The sequence below is a fragment of the Sarcophilus harrisii genome, chromosome 1 (genome assembly GCF_902635505.1).
Source record: "Sarcophilus harrisii chromosome 1, mSarHar1.11, whole genome shotgun sequence".
In the NCBI taxonomy this organism is placed as follows: Eukaryota; Metazoa; Chordata; class Mammalia; order Dasyuromorphia; family Dasyuridae; genus Sarcophilus; species Sarcophilus harrisii.
In genome coordinates this window covers 704,831,657-704,846,884 of record NC_045426.1, presented here as the reverse complement: position 1 = coordinate 704,846,884, position 15,228 = coordinate 704,831,657, and the positions used below count along the sequence as shown (strand labels likewise).

Sequence of the window (15,228 nt, the reverse complement as noted above, 5' to 3'; positions counted from 1 at the left end):
ATCTGCTTTGATGTCCTGAATCTGTAGGGAGAGTGGTGTGATCCATTTTACAGATGAGTAAACTGTGGCTTGGGATTACATGACTAGAAAGAGTTACACCTATGCTGTCTTGATTTCAGATCCAAGGTGCTCTTGCTATGCTTTTGGTGATCAGATTCACTCTAGATTTGATCATGGAAAGAAAGCTGAGATTCTTATTCATTCATTCATTCATTCATTTATTTATTTTGAAGATGCTTTTTAAAATGAGATATACTCCCAGATTGCATGATCAGTGTCAAAACATATCTGATGTACAAAAAAAGAAAATCTGGGGCATATAGATTGGGGAGAATAACTAATTTTTTCCTCTCTGTTCTTTGAACTCTTGACCTGTCTTCATTACTTTCTTTTACTAAAATGTCTTGTGCTGAATTGTTGTTCTGGCCTGGTTGTGTCTGGAAAGAAGACTGCTGAATGTCGCGTCCGATACTTCCTATCTTCTGGGTTACTCAATTCTAAATGCTGTGCTTTAGGCAGGTTCCTCTTAGAAAGCTTCAGGCCAATCACTTCTCATCTTTTCAATGATTGCGTGTCTTTAAACCTTTCAAGTAAGGCTGGCAGCAACCCCAGCGGGGTGTCATTTATTTTTAACTTGTAATTACGCTTTTCTCAGAGTGAGCTATGGGCTTGAAAACTTGCATTGCAAATTCTGCTGAAAAGGAACCTTCAGACAATTATCTAAAACTAATCCCCTTTAAGGGGAGTGTGAGTCCTGTGTCCATTCTGGGAAAGGTTCTGGTGCTGGGTCTGAACTTGGACTGAAGACTTACCCTAACAGATTTGGGGGCAAGAAATAAACAATTGTTATCAACATCCAATAAAAGGCTTTGAGAACATTGCAGTTTTGGAAATTGAGTTTTTAGTATCCCTCAGGATTCACTTTTCAAAAACATTTCTTTTCACATTTGTATATATTTATTTGTCACAGTTCTGAAAGGTGAGAGCTGGTGGATTAGCCAGACTGATTGCGCACCATGCCAGCTAAACATACAGCTTTTTGTTTGATTATATTATGTAGCTTGAAGTATACATTACTTGCCCTAGGCCTCTTTCACATACCTTAGGGTAACCTAATATGTGTTGTTAAATTAAAAGCATGGTTTGGCCTTTTCGGTTTCATTTCAAGTTAGTTGTGAAATTTAAGGAATTTGGTAAAAATACAAACTAAGGAGGGATTTCACAATTGGTTAGTCCTTGGGATATTATATTGGAATTGGAATTACATTGTGATGATTCACAATTTGGATTTGGGATTTTTCTATTGGCTTCGAAATAAACTCCAGGGATCCTGTCTCTTGATAACCAGATGACTTTTACCCTTATTTTTGTTTTCCTGGATTTGCTTATCAGTATTTTTTTTTTTTTAGTTGTTTGCTTTAATCTTAAGTATAATTCCCATGTAGTTGTAGGAACATTAGAGATTTGGGGTGTGTTCAAGTTGTATCTTTCCTTCCATATTTTTGTGGAGAAATGCAAAGTTTGGAAAGCCAGCTATAAAACCTTTTGTTAAGGGTATGAGTGTCTATGTCTTATATAGAATTGTCTTTCGGTCTTGTGGGTGATGGAGAGAAGCCAAGTTTATTGAGGAGACAGGGTATGGTGCCCATGGGATTAATATGCTGAGAGGAGGTGGCGGGTAGGAATGAGTCACCTACAGTTCTGGAGAGCTCTTCTTCCCGCTTTGCTTCACATGTTCTCAGAAGTTAGCCTGCTACTAGAGAGGTGCCTCCTGTTGTATGTGACATTGGGGCTCATAGCCTTGGCATATGAGACTGCTGTTGTGCCGTGCTATTGGCCCCTGTTCCCATGTCACACAATGAGCTATAGTTCCGAGTGGTTCCACAATTCCTCCAGAGGCAGAGGTTGTAAGTAAGTTTGGATTTGGACTCCCAAATCCAGGGCTTTTCATTTTCTTCAGTGAGAATAAGGTTCAAGGTGTTTCTTTATTTTGACTTAATAGCTCTTTCCTTAAATGACATTCCTAAAAATTAGGAAGACCCGAGTTCAAATTCCCCTGAGACACTTGTAATTGTGTGACCCTGGGTAAGAGACTTCACTTTTCTGAGATCAGATGTGATATTTGTAAAGAGCTCAGCATATGAGTACATAGTAAGTGTCTTATAAATTATTAATTTGTTTTAGAGAATAACATTTTAGAGCTGAAAGCAGCATGAGTATCAAGCATTGTTGGGAATTACTAGGTAATGTTAAAGAAGCAGCATCAAGGCTGTTGCATTTCTTGCTTCTTCCTTCTCCTGGGATGTGTGAGAACATAATCACTTAGTATAGTCTCTCTGTACTTGGATGACAAAGTGCTTGAGCTCAAATCTGTTTCTAATAGATGCTTTCTGAAGGACTGTGCACCAGTATTGGACCCATCCAGGTCTCCTGGTTGGTTCTCCTTCTCTGAAGGACTTTGCCAGTGCTGGCAAATTTAGCCTGTTGACTTACATTTTATTCCATATTTTTTACTTATTCATTAGAAGTGCTGCTTTCTGCTTGATCATCCCTCCCTTCTTGGATAGCAGGACGATATTTGACTCATTGAAGCAATTAGTTGAATGGTGTCTCTCTCTCTTTCTGCCCCCAAACTGTATTATTGCAGTTAATTTTTCTTTGGATGTTTACTAGGATTCACTTGTAAATCCATCTGTTCCTGGTTTGTTTTCTTTTGGGAGTTCATTAATGACGTTTTCAGTTTTTTTTTTTTTTTAATTGAATTTTTTACAAGGTCTATCTTATTCTGATAATCTGGGAATTTTTATTTTTGTAAACAATGATCAGTTTGTTGCTATAAAATTGTGTGAAGAAGAAGTATCATGACTTAGTGGATAGAGACCTGGATTTACCTCTGAAATTACATGCACAGCTTGGGTGAACCACTCAGCATTTGTGCTCTTGGAGGTTCCCTAATACCTTAATTTGCAGGAAAGCCATTGATCAGAATTGATAAACTTCTTCACAAGGAGCTGTGATGAAAAATCATAGTTCTATTCCCAAAAAATCAGACCTCTTCTCATGATTTTGGTCATTTAGATTCTCTGGTTGGCTTTTCTTTTAACCAAATTAAAAAATTTTGCATATTCTTTTGCCAAAAAAAAAACCAGCTCTTAGTCTGTGAGTTCAATTTTTTTAGGCTTTTTTCAGTTTTCAGTTTTTTTTTTTTTTGCATGTGTTTGAAGTTTTTTGATTTGCTGCTTTTTTAACTTAAAAAAAATTAGATGCACATTTCTTTGACTTGTTTTCTTGTGGTTGAAAGTATTTAGAGAAAATATTTCTCTCAAAGAACTACTGTAACTTAATCCTTCAAACTTTGGTATGTTATAGTTGCTATTTTCTTTAATAAAATGATTGTTTCTACAATGTGTTCTTTTTCCTCTTCATTCTTTAGGATTCTGTTACTTAATCTCCCCTTAAATTTTAATCCATTCTTCAGATTCCACTTATTGATTACATTGTGATCAATAAAAGTTGTGTGTTCAACATTCTGCTTTTTTGTCTTTGTGAGGCTTTTTTTTGGTCTGGACACAGTACATTTTTATAAAGTTGCCATGGAAAGCTGATACATATGCATACTATTTTTCACTTCACTTTCATTAATAACTAGATAGCAGCTATCGTGATTATTACCCTAATGCTTTTAGATTCACCTGAAACATAATAAATTCTACTCAGGCCCTCAATTTGATTCTGTGAATCTTTGTTTCAATTGTGTTTCCTTTAAACAACATATTGTTAAATTTTGCTCTCTAATCCATTTAGCTACATTTCTGTTACATGAAGAAATTAATCACATTCACAGTTAACAATTGTTACTTGTATTTTCTCGTTTTTTTTTTTTTTTTTTTTTTTTTTTTTTTTTTTTTTTTTTTCCTTTTCCCTTTGGCCTTATTGCCTTGAAATAAAGAAAAGCAAGGTAGGAAAAGAAAGGGAATAGGTTCAAAACCAGTAATCTGTAATTGGAGTGGCTCATTCTACTCTACTACCCATCCATTCTTCACCAAACCCAGAGCCAGATCCCTGGTTCTGATCATTTGGGACCAGCCTTCTTGTTTACCCTGTGGCTCCCTTGCAAAAGCTGTCTTTTATATATGTGTGGACATTATATGTGTGTGTATATATATACATGCATGGTTTCGTGTGTGTGTTTTATATCTGCCTTTTGGATAAGAAAGATGACTTTCACAGTTTAGTTACAATAAATAAGTTTCACCTTCATTTCTATTCTAGTATATTCCTTTCCCTGCCTCCCTTTGATTTCTTTCAGAACTAGCAAATCAATAAAATCATAACCCGGCCCTGCCTTTTTCTTTTATTATTTCTTTGACCTTGAAGATAGTAGGATTCTGAAGAGATAGTTGTCTCTCCTCTCCAGTGATTGTGTAATCATGTGATCATCCTTTAGCTCCTTAATTCCTCAGACACATTTGCTTTTGTAGGCTTCTTGTCTGCTGTGCATGTTGCTCAGATTTTACTTTTTTTTCTAAGACTTGGGGAGAATTCTCACACTAAAGGTCTTATCATTTCCTCCATGGAGGTTGATATTTTTCTTTCTCCACATGGTTATCCTTGGTGGTAAGTTCCTTTCGCCTTTAGGATTGTGCATCTAAGAATTTCTTTTCTCTCTAGTAATTGACTACTGGATCCTGTCTACAGTTTCTTGACCCATGAACTTTTTCTTCCTTTGCCTGGCCCTGGAGGCCATGGATTTTGGCTGACATTTCTGGATGTTTTCTGGCTGGAGTGTCTTTCTCTTTGTACTTTATTCTTTCCTGGTGCTTGCATAATTCTGGACAGTTTTCTTGAAATTGAGTCTGAGGTTTTAGTTGGTTATGTGTTTCTGGGAACAGAGGGATTATTTCCCCAAACTACTTTTAGGTCAGTTATTTTTCCACGGAGGACACCTCATTGGCCTTCTAATTTTACACACTTTTGACTTTGTTTTTCTTTCTGGTTATTTCAGTGAGTCATTTGAGTTATTCGTTTCATTGTTTTCAAGATAGTCTCTGTTGTAAGCACTTATTCTCATGTCATTTTCTCCCTTGAGTTCTATTATTTCTTTCTTTCTTTCTTTTTTTTTTTTTTAATCCCTTGTTTTATTCTATCCACTTAGTTCTGGTGGCCACTCCAGTTCCCACCCTGAGGCTCTACTTGTGTTTATTGTGGAATTTATTTTTCATCTTATGGATTTACTTTTTAATCTTCTCTTAAACCCATGGTATTTTTTTTTTTTTTTTATTGAATTAGTTTTCTTTTGTTTACTTGTGTCTTCTGCCTCAATTCCTGGCTTTTGACTCGGCAGCTAGGACCATTGTTTATGTGCTCTGAATCCAGGGCATAGCTCCGGTCTTGTTCTCACTGCAATCTGAGCACTGTTGCCACTGCTTTGTTCTGGATGGTGGCTGTGACCTGGTCTCCTGCTCCCTGCCATCTTCGTAGTTTTTGTCTTGGAGGGAGAGCCCAGCCCTTGGGCCATCAGCTGGTACCGGCCTCTGGCCTCTGTTGTCTGCATGTGCTTGGAGGGGCCGCTGCCCCGAGCACCTGTGGGCTTGGGGTCCTGGATGAGATGCAGGAGGTTGCTGCTGCTTCTCTGGTTTTGTGGAACGTCTGCCTCATCGGGCATGCTTTTTTCATCTTTGCCGAGATGTTTCTCAGACTTGGGTTCGGCTGGAATCTTGCATGTTGCCATCTTTCCATTACCAGTGTTTAATAGTGTGATTCAACTTGAGTATCCTCCCAAAAATTCCAAAAGGGGCATAAACTTCATTAATTGTACAAGTCAGATGTATACGTCCTGTTCTTGGAACTCGAGTTTGTTTGAGCCTTTTTTGTGTATTTTTAGCTTGCTCTTTAATTTGAGCCATACTTCAACCCGCTGTTTGTACGCAAACGTTTGACAGTTTTAAAGAGCCAGGGTTTTGGAGGCAGCGGCGGCAGGAGGCCTTGAGCAAGCTGTGCAGGGTCTCATAGCCGCCAGTCCAGGCCCAGGGAGCTCCACCTCTGCCCTGAAGCCTTTTCCATCCAGAGTAGACCTGGGAAGTCCTTGGGTGCCTCATTTTTCACATGAGGATTCTTGTAATATTTGGATTCAGTAATATTCCCTCATTTTACAGATGAGGAAACTAAGGCAAGAGAGGCAAAATGTCTTGCCCAGAGTTTTCTGGCTAGGACCTGTCAAAGATGGAGTTCGAACCCTGAGCCTGTTTGAACCCCGAACCCCTGCTGAGTTGTTTGTCTACTGAAGTACCCATAGCTTAGCTGCTCTTTCAAAGCTGAATGGAATAAATAACTCTCCTCTTCCCTCTTTGTCTTCAGGGAAACAGGACATAGTAGGCACATATGGAAACTCAGAACTTTTGGATGCTTAGATTAGATTAATTTCAGTATTTTTAAATTTATTTTATTACATTATATTTTCTTTCCATTTTTCCCATCTAGAAAGACCTGGCAAATAACCAAGACTCTCCCCAAATGTGTGCCTACAAGCTGGTAACCATCAAATTCAAGTGGTGGGGTCTGCAGAGTAAAGTAGAAAACTTTATCCAAAAAGTAAGTCGCCCATGAAAACGAGTGAGACCAGGTATCACATATGCTCCCTTGTGCTATAGAACTGGGATCCGTGCTGCCCTCCAGAGGGCCTGTACACCTCTCTGGAGTTGAACTGTTCTGGGGAGGTCTCTCTCGTTCCCGGCATTTGCAGCTATGGGGGAACATTAGGCTCTTCCCAGGACAGCCTTACTCTACTTGATTAGCATGGTGGCCATTGCAGAAGGGCCCATGAGGAGGGGTCTTGGTGTGGCACTTGCACATAAATGCCTTGGGGGGGGGGTCATTAATGTTCATGTAATGGAATAATGACTTCTGCCCCGCTGGCCTTGTAATGTACCTTTATCTCTTTCTTTTCAAAGCAAGAAAAAAGAATATTTACTAACTTCCACCGCCAGCTCTTTTGTTGGATTGACAAGTGGATCGACCTGACTATGGAAGACATTCGAAGAATGGAAGATGAGACCCAGAAAGAGCTAGAAGCTGTAAGGCTGCCTTCTTGTCTCGACTCTGCATGAAGGGAAAGGGAGCACTGGCAGAGCTGACTTTAGACTAGCATTCTTTGTCTTGACCTGGGATCTTAGGAGGAGCTTTCCCCCTTTCAGAAGGAAGTCCGATGTTGATGAGGTCCTTCCTAGATTCAGGGTGTTGAAATGTCACATTTCTGTTTTTGTTTTTGTTTTTTCCCTATAGCCATTGGGCCTTTGTAGATCTCTACTGTTAATCTTAGTATATCGATAATCCTCTTGATCTTTTAGACCAGAGGTCCTCAAACTTTTTAAATAGGGGGCCAGTTCACTGTCCTTCAGACTGTTGAAGGGCCGGACTATAGTAAAAACAAAAACTTTGTTTTGTGGTTTTGTTTTGTGAAGAAAGAAACTTCATAGCCCTGGGTGAGGGGGATAATTGTTCTCAGCTGCCGCATCTGGCCTGCGGTATAGTTTGAGGACCCCTATTTTAGACCATTAAACTCAAATTTAACCCCATAGTTCAAAAAAAGTTGATCTTTTCTCCCCAACTTCAGAATTTTTTCCTCAACTTTGTTAGTGATGGGAGCTGATGGGCAAACTAAGGAGAAACCAAATTTTCCTTTTGTTTGGGTAATAGTATTTTCCCCATTTCAAAATGTCAAGGGTCAGCCTGAGAGTACGTGTCCTCCCCTCTTTTGGAAGTGTAAACTTCCACAGTGGCCTTTTTTTCCCCCCATTTGACAGACCTGACTAGAGATTAGAAGTAAGTCAAGGTTTGCTTGAGCTGACGAAGGCCCAATGTGGAAGTAGATCCAGGAGAGGTTTCCATAGAGTCATCCCAGGTACATGCCAGCTAATAGCAATGTTTAGAAACACCATCAAACAAAAGGACCATGGAAGCAATTCTATTTCTCTGACACAATAGAAAAGGAAGCTAAAGCTGTTGTGTTTCAAATTGCCGGAATTTTTGTAATTAAGGAAAATCTGCTCCTAATTAGTTTACATGAACCTTATAAAGGCCTTGGAAATGTTTGCTTTATAAGGCAATAAAATGTTTTAACCTTACCCTTCACATAAAGTAAACTACAGGCAATCCCCGAATTACAAATGGATCGTGTTCCCAAGTGCTTTTTAGAACTCGGAAAACCTTTCCCTCCAGAAACTGTTCCTGACCCAGCCTACAAAGGTCTGCTTAACACAATTTAATTCAACAGACATTTATAAAATACCGAGTATACACAAATTGGGCACAGAGTCTACATGACTAGATGAAAGAGAGCCATGCTTTTGTGTGCATTGGGAGCTCCCTTTACCATTGCATATGCCATCCTGCTTCTGGTTTAGGACTAATTTAGGACTAAGAACTTTTTTGAGATTTAGAGGCCAAAGTATGCACTCAAAAGTATTGAAAATTTTTAGTTGGAAGGACATTTCAGTGGCTATTCATACCTTGAAAAATAATGTCCTCTGTCTAGCCCCTTCTGGGCTTCAGTGAGGGGAAAGCTGTTGCCTTCTACAGGTGGCCTCTTCAATTGGGCTTAGTCAGCATGGTGGGAGACTTCTCCTTATCCAGTTTTGCAGTTTCCAGAATTATCCCTGTTCTGCCCCATGGGGCCAAACAGAAGTTTAGTCTCTTTTTTTATAACTTTTATAACTCAAACCCAGATAATCTTGTTCCATGTTTTTCATACTGGCTGGACAATTCCTTCAACCAGTCTTCATCTGTCAATGGCCTTTCAAAAATCACACCTCCACTGATCCTAATACTCCTGCTTCTACACCCATATGGGCTTCTGCTTCCCCATCTGTGATATGAAGAGATGGCCTCTGGGGTCCCTTCTTTAATCCTAAAGAAATCTATCATGTGGGTGTGTTCTAGTCAGAGAGAAGTACACACAGCATGGCTGACAGCTTTCTAATTTTGGACATTGTGCCTTAAATGTAGTCTTAAGATTACATTAATTTTCTTGCCTGGCTGTGTTCTCCATCTTGTGCATGTGAAAACGATTGTTTACACCCGATGGCCCTCTTGATTTGGTCTATCTCGATTAGTTCCAGCTAGTCAGGTCACTTGGGCCCCATGTCTTTACAGTTCATTTTCCTGCACCAAAATATGAGTGGTTGTTAGTTTAGGAGAGAGTGGGATAGAACTTGCTCACTTTGAGGCAAAGGTGACAACCCCATTAAAGGCGGCTAGATTTCTTTGAAATATTAAAGTCATAGGTTCCTTATTGTGGTAGCATGAGATGTAACCAACTGAAGTGAGAAAGATTTCAGCAATGGGAGAAGGCCCATATACCAGGGAATCTATCTTTGGTCACTTCTGCCTTTAGGGTCAGAAGTTGCCCAGCTTTTTTCCTCTTGCTCTTCAACCCATAAGTGCCTTAAAATCTTCCAGGCTGTTTTTGGTTTATTTCAAAGCACACTGGCCCTCCTGATAGTAGCAGTAGCTGCTGCCTGGCAGGCTGGATTGTTTAGAAGTTGGGGTCTGCCTGCTTATTAACAATCCCTCTAGCTGGTAAAAGGAATGTTGTGAGATAGGCAAGCAATTACGCATACAAGTTCAATTATTAGAAGGTCTTCTGTAGCTCTTTTTTTAAGTTTTAAGCTTAAATCTTCATGTTTCCATTGCCTTCCATAAAATGGAAGAAATTATATGGGGGTATGGGTAGACTGGGGAGCAAGGGAGGGGTATTTTGTTGTTTAATGTTTCAAAAATTCTAATGAACCCTTTTCCTGCCCTCTGTGCTGCTCATCTTAACGTGAAATCTAGTTCTTATACTGCTCAAAGTAATGAAAGAGTGCTTTATGCTAGAATTTCTCACTTTGTGTACTAACAATATGTCTTCCAACATCCACAGATAAGGCAGGCAGTGCCTGAGGTTACAGGTTCCCTTGCAGACCCCTACATAACGAGCAAGTTTAAACATGTAAAGCCTTCTTTTTGATAGAAAGGAATTTCAGTTTTAATTCCATTGATGCCTGATCGAATCATTTTGGACAAGTGTAATTCTTTTTCATTCACAGATATTTCAGGAATTAAAATCTCTTTTAGGATGGGCATTGGCCCCAAAGAGAGTGCCTGGGAACGAGAGGTGTCGGGCATGAGCAGAAGGCCTTTGAGCTTCAGGCTTTAAGCTTAGCAGTAGCTCAGTTTTTAAGATAAACATGATACCTTGTTTGTAGCTCAGTTTTTAAGATAAACATGATACCTTGTTTCTTATTTTTCCTCCTAACTAATGTATGAAAACAGGGGGGAAAGACAACACAGTCATCCTTTGACATTTGTGGGTTCTATATTTGTGGTTATGGTTAGTTGAGCATTGGTCATCAATAATTAAAGGTGAATTTTGGGAGATTTGTAGCATACTGTGGAAAATTGCAGATGACTTGCATATATGTCAAATATATAATATATATTATTAATCTGTTCTATCATTTGCTGCCATAAGTATAAACTTATTATAAACAGTTAAGTTTTGTTCAAAGTTTCGCCATGTTAAAGAAATTATTCCCTCTTTTTGGAAATGCCTCTTCTTTGTTTCATTTTTGATCATCTGACTTCCCTTCCACCTTGCATTGATCCTTGTATCTTGTGCTTTTGGGAGGAGAGGAAATTTGTGCAGCAGCTGATGCCGCTGGACTGTGGTGGCTGTGAAGACTGCAAGACACTAATGTCTCTTGGAGAAGCGGCAGCTTTTTGCTGGGTGTCGTGTGATGTACTTGTTTTGTATGATAATTTGTTCAGAATTATTAAAAATTTAGGTCTGGGGTTAGTCTAGAATTATTCTCAGGGGTCTTGCACCCTAACTCCCACGAACATTGAAGGATGACTGTGTTACTTTTCTTCTCTTCCCTTTCTGTCATCATCTTTTTCCTTCATTGATCGTGACTGAGTTATGATTCCATGGCTGTCTTGGTCCATTTTCACATTTCTGCTCTTCAGCCTTCCTTCATTCACTGGCAAGTGCCTCGTTTTTGGGCTCCTGTCTTCTGTGTAACTCTTGTTTTTGTCCCTTCTGCTCCATTCCTAAGCACACCAAGTTTGGTGTGACACTAATGGCTCTTGAGTGAATTATGCCTAAGGAGCTGCTTTTGTCAGATCGAGAGCAGCTGGAAATTCCCTGTGCCCATTCCTTCCTTTCTAGCTTCAGCAGCTGTGTAAAGGCCCATTTCGACCTTTGAAGGCTATTCAAAGAAATGACATGGAGATAACATTAGTGGACATTTCCTTGAGTCTAGGGCTATTTTAAAAATAATTTCACACCAACACTTTCTCTGAAGCACTCAAGGACAGCTAAATATCTGTCATGCTGTTTGAGAAAACACTCCTTAAGAACTTCCCTTAGATTTGAGCTTATTGGAGAGACCTAGAAATGTTCTCCCAAATGTGGATGTGACTATCATTGCAGCTCTCACTGAGAGCGTCTTTGCCTTGCCTTTGCCTTCTTGCTTACTAACCTGAGGTTCAGAGTCGATGATTCAGTAGCTCACGGTTTTATTTTACGTTTAGATGCGTAAGAAGGGTACCGTCCGAGGCACAACGGCTGCTGATGTCTAGATGAATCTTCTGTAGGGTCAGAGGCCATATCAAGCTGTGTAAGTGAAGGGCTGGGTGAACAGGACACCACCTCAAATTCCCACTTTGCTGGTGATGGAGAGTCATTTGATGAGCACAGATTCACCATATTCTGATGGTTTCATTTCTAAACATGAACAAACCCCACATAAAATAAAAAGCATTAGCATTAGAACTCTCAGAACTTCAGTCCTTCTCATATAAAGACATCTGTGGCACAGGTTGAGATCAGTAATGGAGTAATATCCACATGTACAAAATGGACTGAGTGTGCTTGATTTCCACATGGCTTGTCTTTGGAGCCAGCTTTTTGTTTATTCTAATGAGGAGACTTTGATGGAGAGAGGGGAAGTGACCTGCTGGAAGTCATAGAAGTAATCAGCTGGTAGAACTGGAATTCAAATCCAGACTCCCATGTTTGTAGTCAACAATTGCCCCACATCCTGGTGCCTTTGAATGTTCTCAGGCTGACCTAGTAATTCAGGGGTGGCGAAGCAGCTCCCCTGCCATCCATTGTGGACCAGCTGAACCAATCTCTCCCTCCTCTTTTCTCTGGCATTCCAAATCTTTAGTTCTTAGATTCCTAGACGACTCGGTTAAGTTCTAATATTTGTAATCTCACCTAAGTTGAATTTGTAATGTCCATTTTTCTGTAGTCTTTGGCGTGGTTGTTCATTTAAAGGCTAGAGCATTTTTATCTAGCAAAGGATGACTTTGTAAAAAGAACGGCCATTACAATTTACCCATAAGCACGGAAGCCAGATAGGGCAACATAGAACTTATTCTGGAGAAGAGCAAATATAGGGGTCTTTTCTCCTTTGCTCTGTGGCCCACATTCACTCTGTTTGGGCCACTCTTTTCATTGTGTACCTAAGACTGAATAAACTACCTGGGCATCAAGGAGGAGCTTCAAATGATCTCACACTCTTACCTAAATGCACACTGCAGTCCATGATTGGTTTGTCCAGCTTTTTTGCTGTCACTTTATCACTTGGAATAAATTCTTAATAAAGGTTAGTGATCTTTTCAGCGGTTAATTTGCTTAATTTCTCCCACCATTGGGATAGTGTTAAGCCATTAATAGGATAAATCTTGAGTAGGTTTTTTTTTTTTAAGTGTAGCAATCTATTCAGTTTAAATGGACTTTCTGATAAAGGTTTTTTGCCATATTAAGCATTTTTTTCTGGAAAATTGATAAGCTTTACAGTGTTTAAAAACTTAATTTTGTCTCCTTCCTCATACCCTTCTCTTTCCATTTTCCTACAGTTACGTAATCAAGGTCAAGTGAGGGGAACCAGTGCTGCCCACGATGAATGAGGAAGGATCTGACCAGTAACTTGCAGTGTTGACGTTTCACAGACATGTGCGTGTGACGATCTGTACACATGTACCGCTATCCAAACACGTGTGTATATATGTATATGTGTGTGTATATCTGTAGCTGTATAGAAACCGCATGTAGAGCTATAGATACTGATGCACGCACTTGTGTATATATGTACATACATACATACATCTACTTAGGGGATTAGTACAATTTCTCCAGAGTACTGTACCTACAGCAAAAAGGCAAAGGAAAATATTTTCATTATATATACCTTTAGCAGATTTTAATAATTATCAGAGTAATGCCATTAATGGATGAATTGACTACAATGTAATGCTAGCTGGTATGTTTCATGGATGTCAAGTTGTGGACCAATATATACTTTTTTGTTGTTCTCTTAAATGTCTGTTAAAACTTTCTATTTTAGTCTCATGAGTAAACAGACTCCCAAAGCAAAAGTTTATTCTGAATTTTTTGTTTTCCCTCTGATTCTGGAATGTAAACTATGAATGTATTTATAGCTATTTATTTCTGGATGGTCACGATCTTACAGCCAACTTTGAGGATTTCTATGAGTTAGGAATCTGGCTATAATTTCATTTGTACTTGCCCTTGAAGAAAAAAAAAATCCTTAAAAATTGTACCTGTTTTTATTGGATTTTTGTACATTTAAATTTCAAGTATTTTTCTATATCAGAAACTGGCAAAAAAAAATGGGGGGAAGACACTGGCTTGTGATTTATAATAAACACTATAAACATTTCAGAGAGCCTGTTAGGCACAAAAGAAATGGGCGATACTATTTAATCTCAATAAAAAATACTGTAGGCTCGTTCGAGAAGTTGGAAGTGTAGTACTTCCCTCGAGTCAAATTTTTCTTGTGTCTGAAATGACTATTTTCTAAAACTGCATTTTGGAAACTATGCAAATGGCCTCAATTTCTCACAACTTACACAATGGAATATAATGATGACTTTTAGCTGTTTTCATGTTGAAAATACATTTTAGATGAGAGATCATTCACTTTCAGATGAGATGAAAGTGTAGAGCGTGGCCAACCGTGGGTCTCTGCGCTGTCCGAAGACACGCTACGAAGATGATGGTATAGTTCTAACCCTTTTGTGGGTGGTCCTCAGATCTTCAGGATTTTTTAAGAAAATACTCACCTGGAGCCTCTCCTAGATATCTATTAAAATGCTTGTTAGATAGAAACCAAAAAGTTATTTTAGGAACAACACAGAAGTAAGATTTTTTTTTTTTTTTTTTAAATTGGGTTTCTTTGTCAGATTCCAACTTTTTTCTCCTCACTCCTAGAAGCTTGTGTAGGACAAGGTTTTAAGCCTTGATGATTGAAAATCATGCTCTTTCCCACTTAAAACACGCTCTCCTGCAGTAGAGGAACCCTACCGGTCATTTATTTTGCTGAAGGCCCAGCTAGCTCCTGTGCATTTGTCCACAGTGATTTTTGTCCCCTCTCGAAATGATTGCCACGAGACGGTGAGGGGCGCTTTGCATCATGTTGTCCTGTTGGCCCCACCCCAGCTGCACTTCACACGTCTTCTGTGTACTCAGGATGAACACCAATGTTTACTTTCTGTGCATCGTTGGAATGTGGGCTTGTCAAAGCAAGATGGTTTGTCTGAGGAGAGTTGTTGCAAGGAGGATTATTATGGCCAACCTGTCAGCACAAAGGGTCTGGCTCTTTCCATTTCACGGACTTGGTCCTCACTGGCACCTGTGGCATCATGGGGAGTGTGCTCTCACATGGACAGGAGCACCTGACACATGGATTTTAATGGTTTCTTCATTCGCTGTGGAAATTGGAAGGATCGTATAGTCACTGTAAAATAACGCGTTTACTCGACAGTTTCTTGTGTAAATTATAGTAAGGCAAAGTAATTGAAATTGGAACTGAAAATAAATTTGATCACAAAATGCCACTGATGTCTCCATGTGGGTTGTTGTTTTCTCTCTGTGGTGTTTGGGGCATCTCTCCGTGCCCCCCTTGATTGTTGAGTCAGGAGCATGCCGTGTGCTCGAAAAGCGAGTGCTCTGCTCTCTTTGGTATTCTTGAGCCGTTTATCCTGCCTGACCACGAGCTTATCACAGAATGCTGGTTCCTTGGGTCCATGTCCACAGAGTATAAGTCCTCCTTTTCTTAAGCTGTTTTTTATCGCCTTGTGATAGATAAAAGGGATGAATCCCAGTTACCAAGGCTTTTCCTTTCCTGATGTTTATTGGCAGAGAGATGAGGTGTCTTGAAC

General features: G+C 39.5%; 1 protein-coding gene across 4 annotated transcripts in view; it reads left to right on the top strand.

Moving 5' to 3' along the window:
• The window catches only part of PITPNB (phosphatidylinositol transfer protein beta), a 71,407-nt gene extending 56,504 nt beyond the window's left edge, over positions 1-14,903 (top strand). For 3 of the 4 annotated variants that reach the window (XM_031948823.1, XM_031948826.1, XM_031948827.1), the window contains exons 9-11: positions 6,481-6,591; positions 6,951-7,073; positions 12,904-14,903. In XM_031948823.1, the coding sequence (XP_031804683.1) occupies positions 6,481-6,591; positions 6,951-7,073; positions 12,904-12,954 (285 nt within the window). In that variant the 3' untranslated portion in view covers positions 12,955-14,903. Of the gene's footprint in view, positions 1-6,480; positions 6,592-6,950; positions 7,074-11,571; positions 11,658-12,903 lie in introns of all 4 variants that reach the window. The other variant, XM_031948824.1, reaches the window with a different exon arrangement.
• Positions 14,904-15,228: the final 325 nt, after the last annotated feature.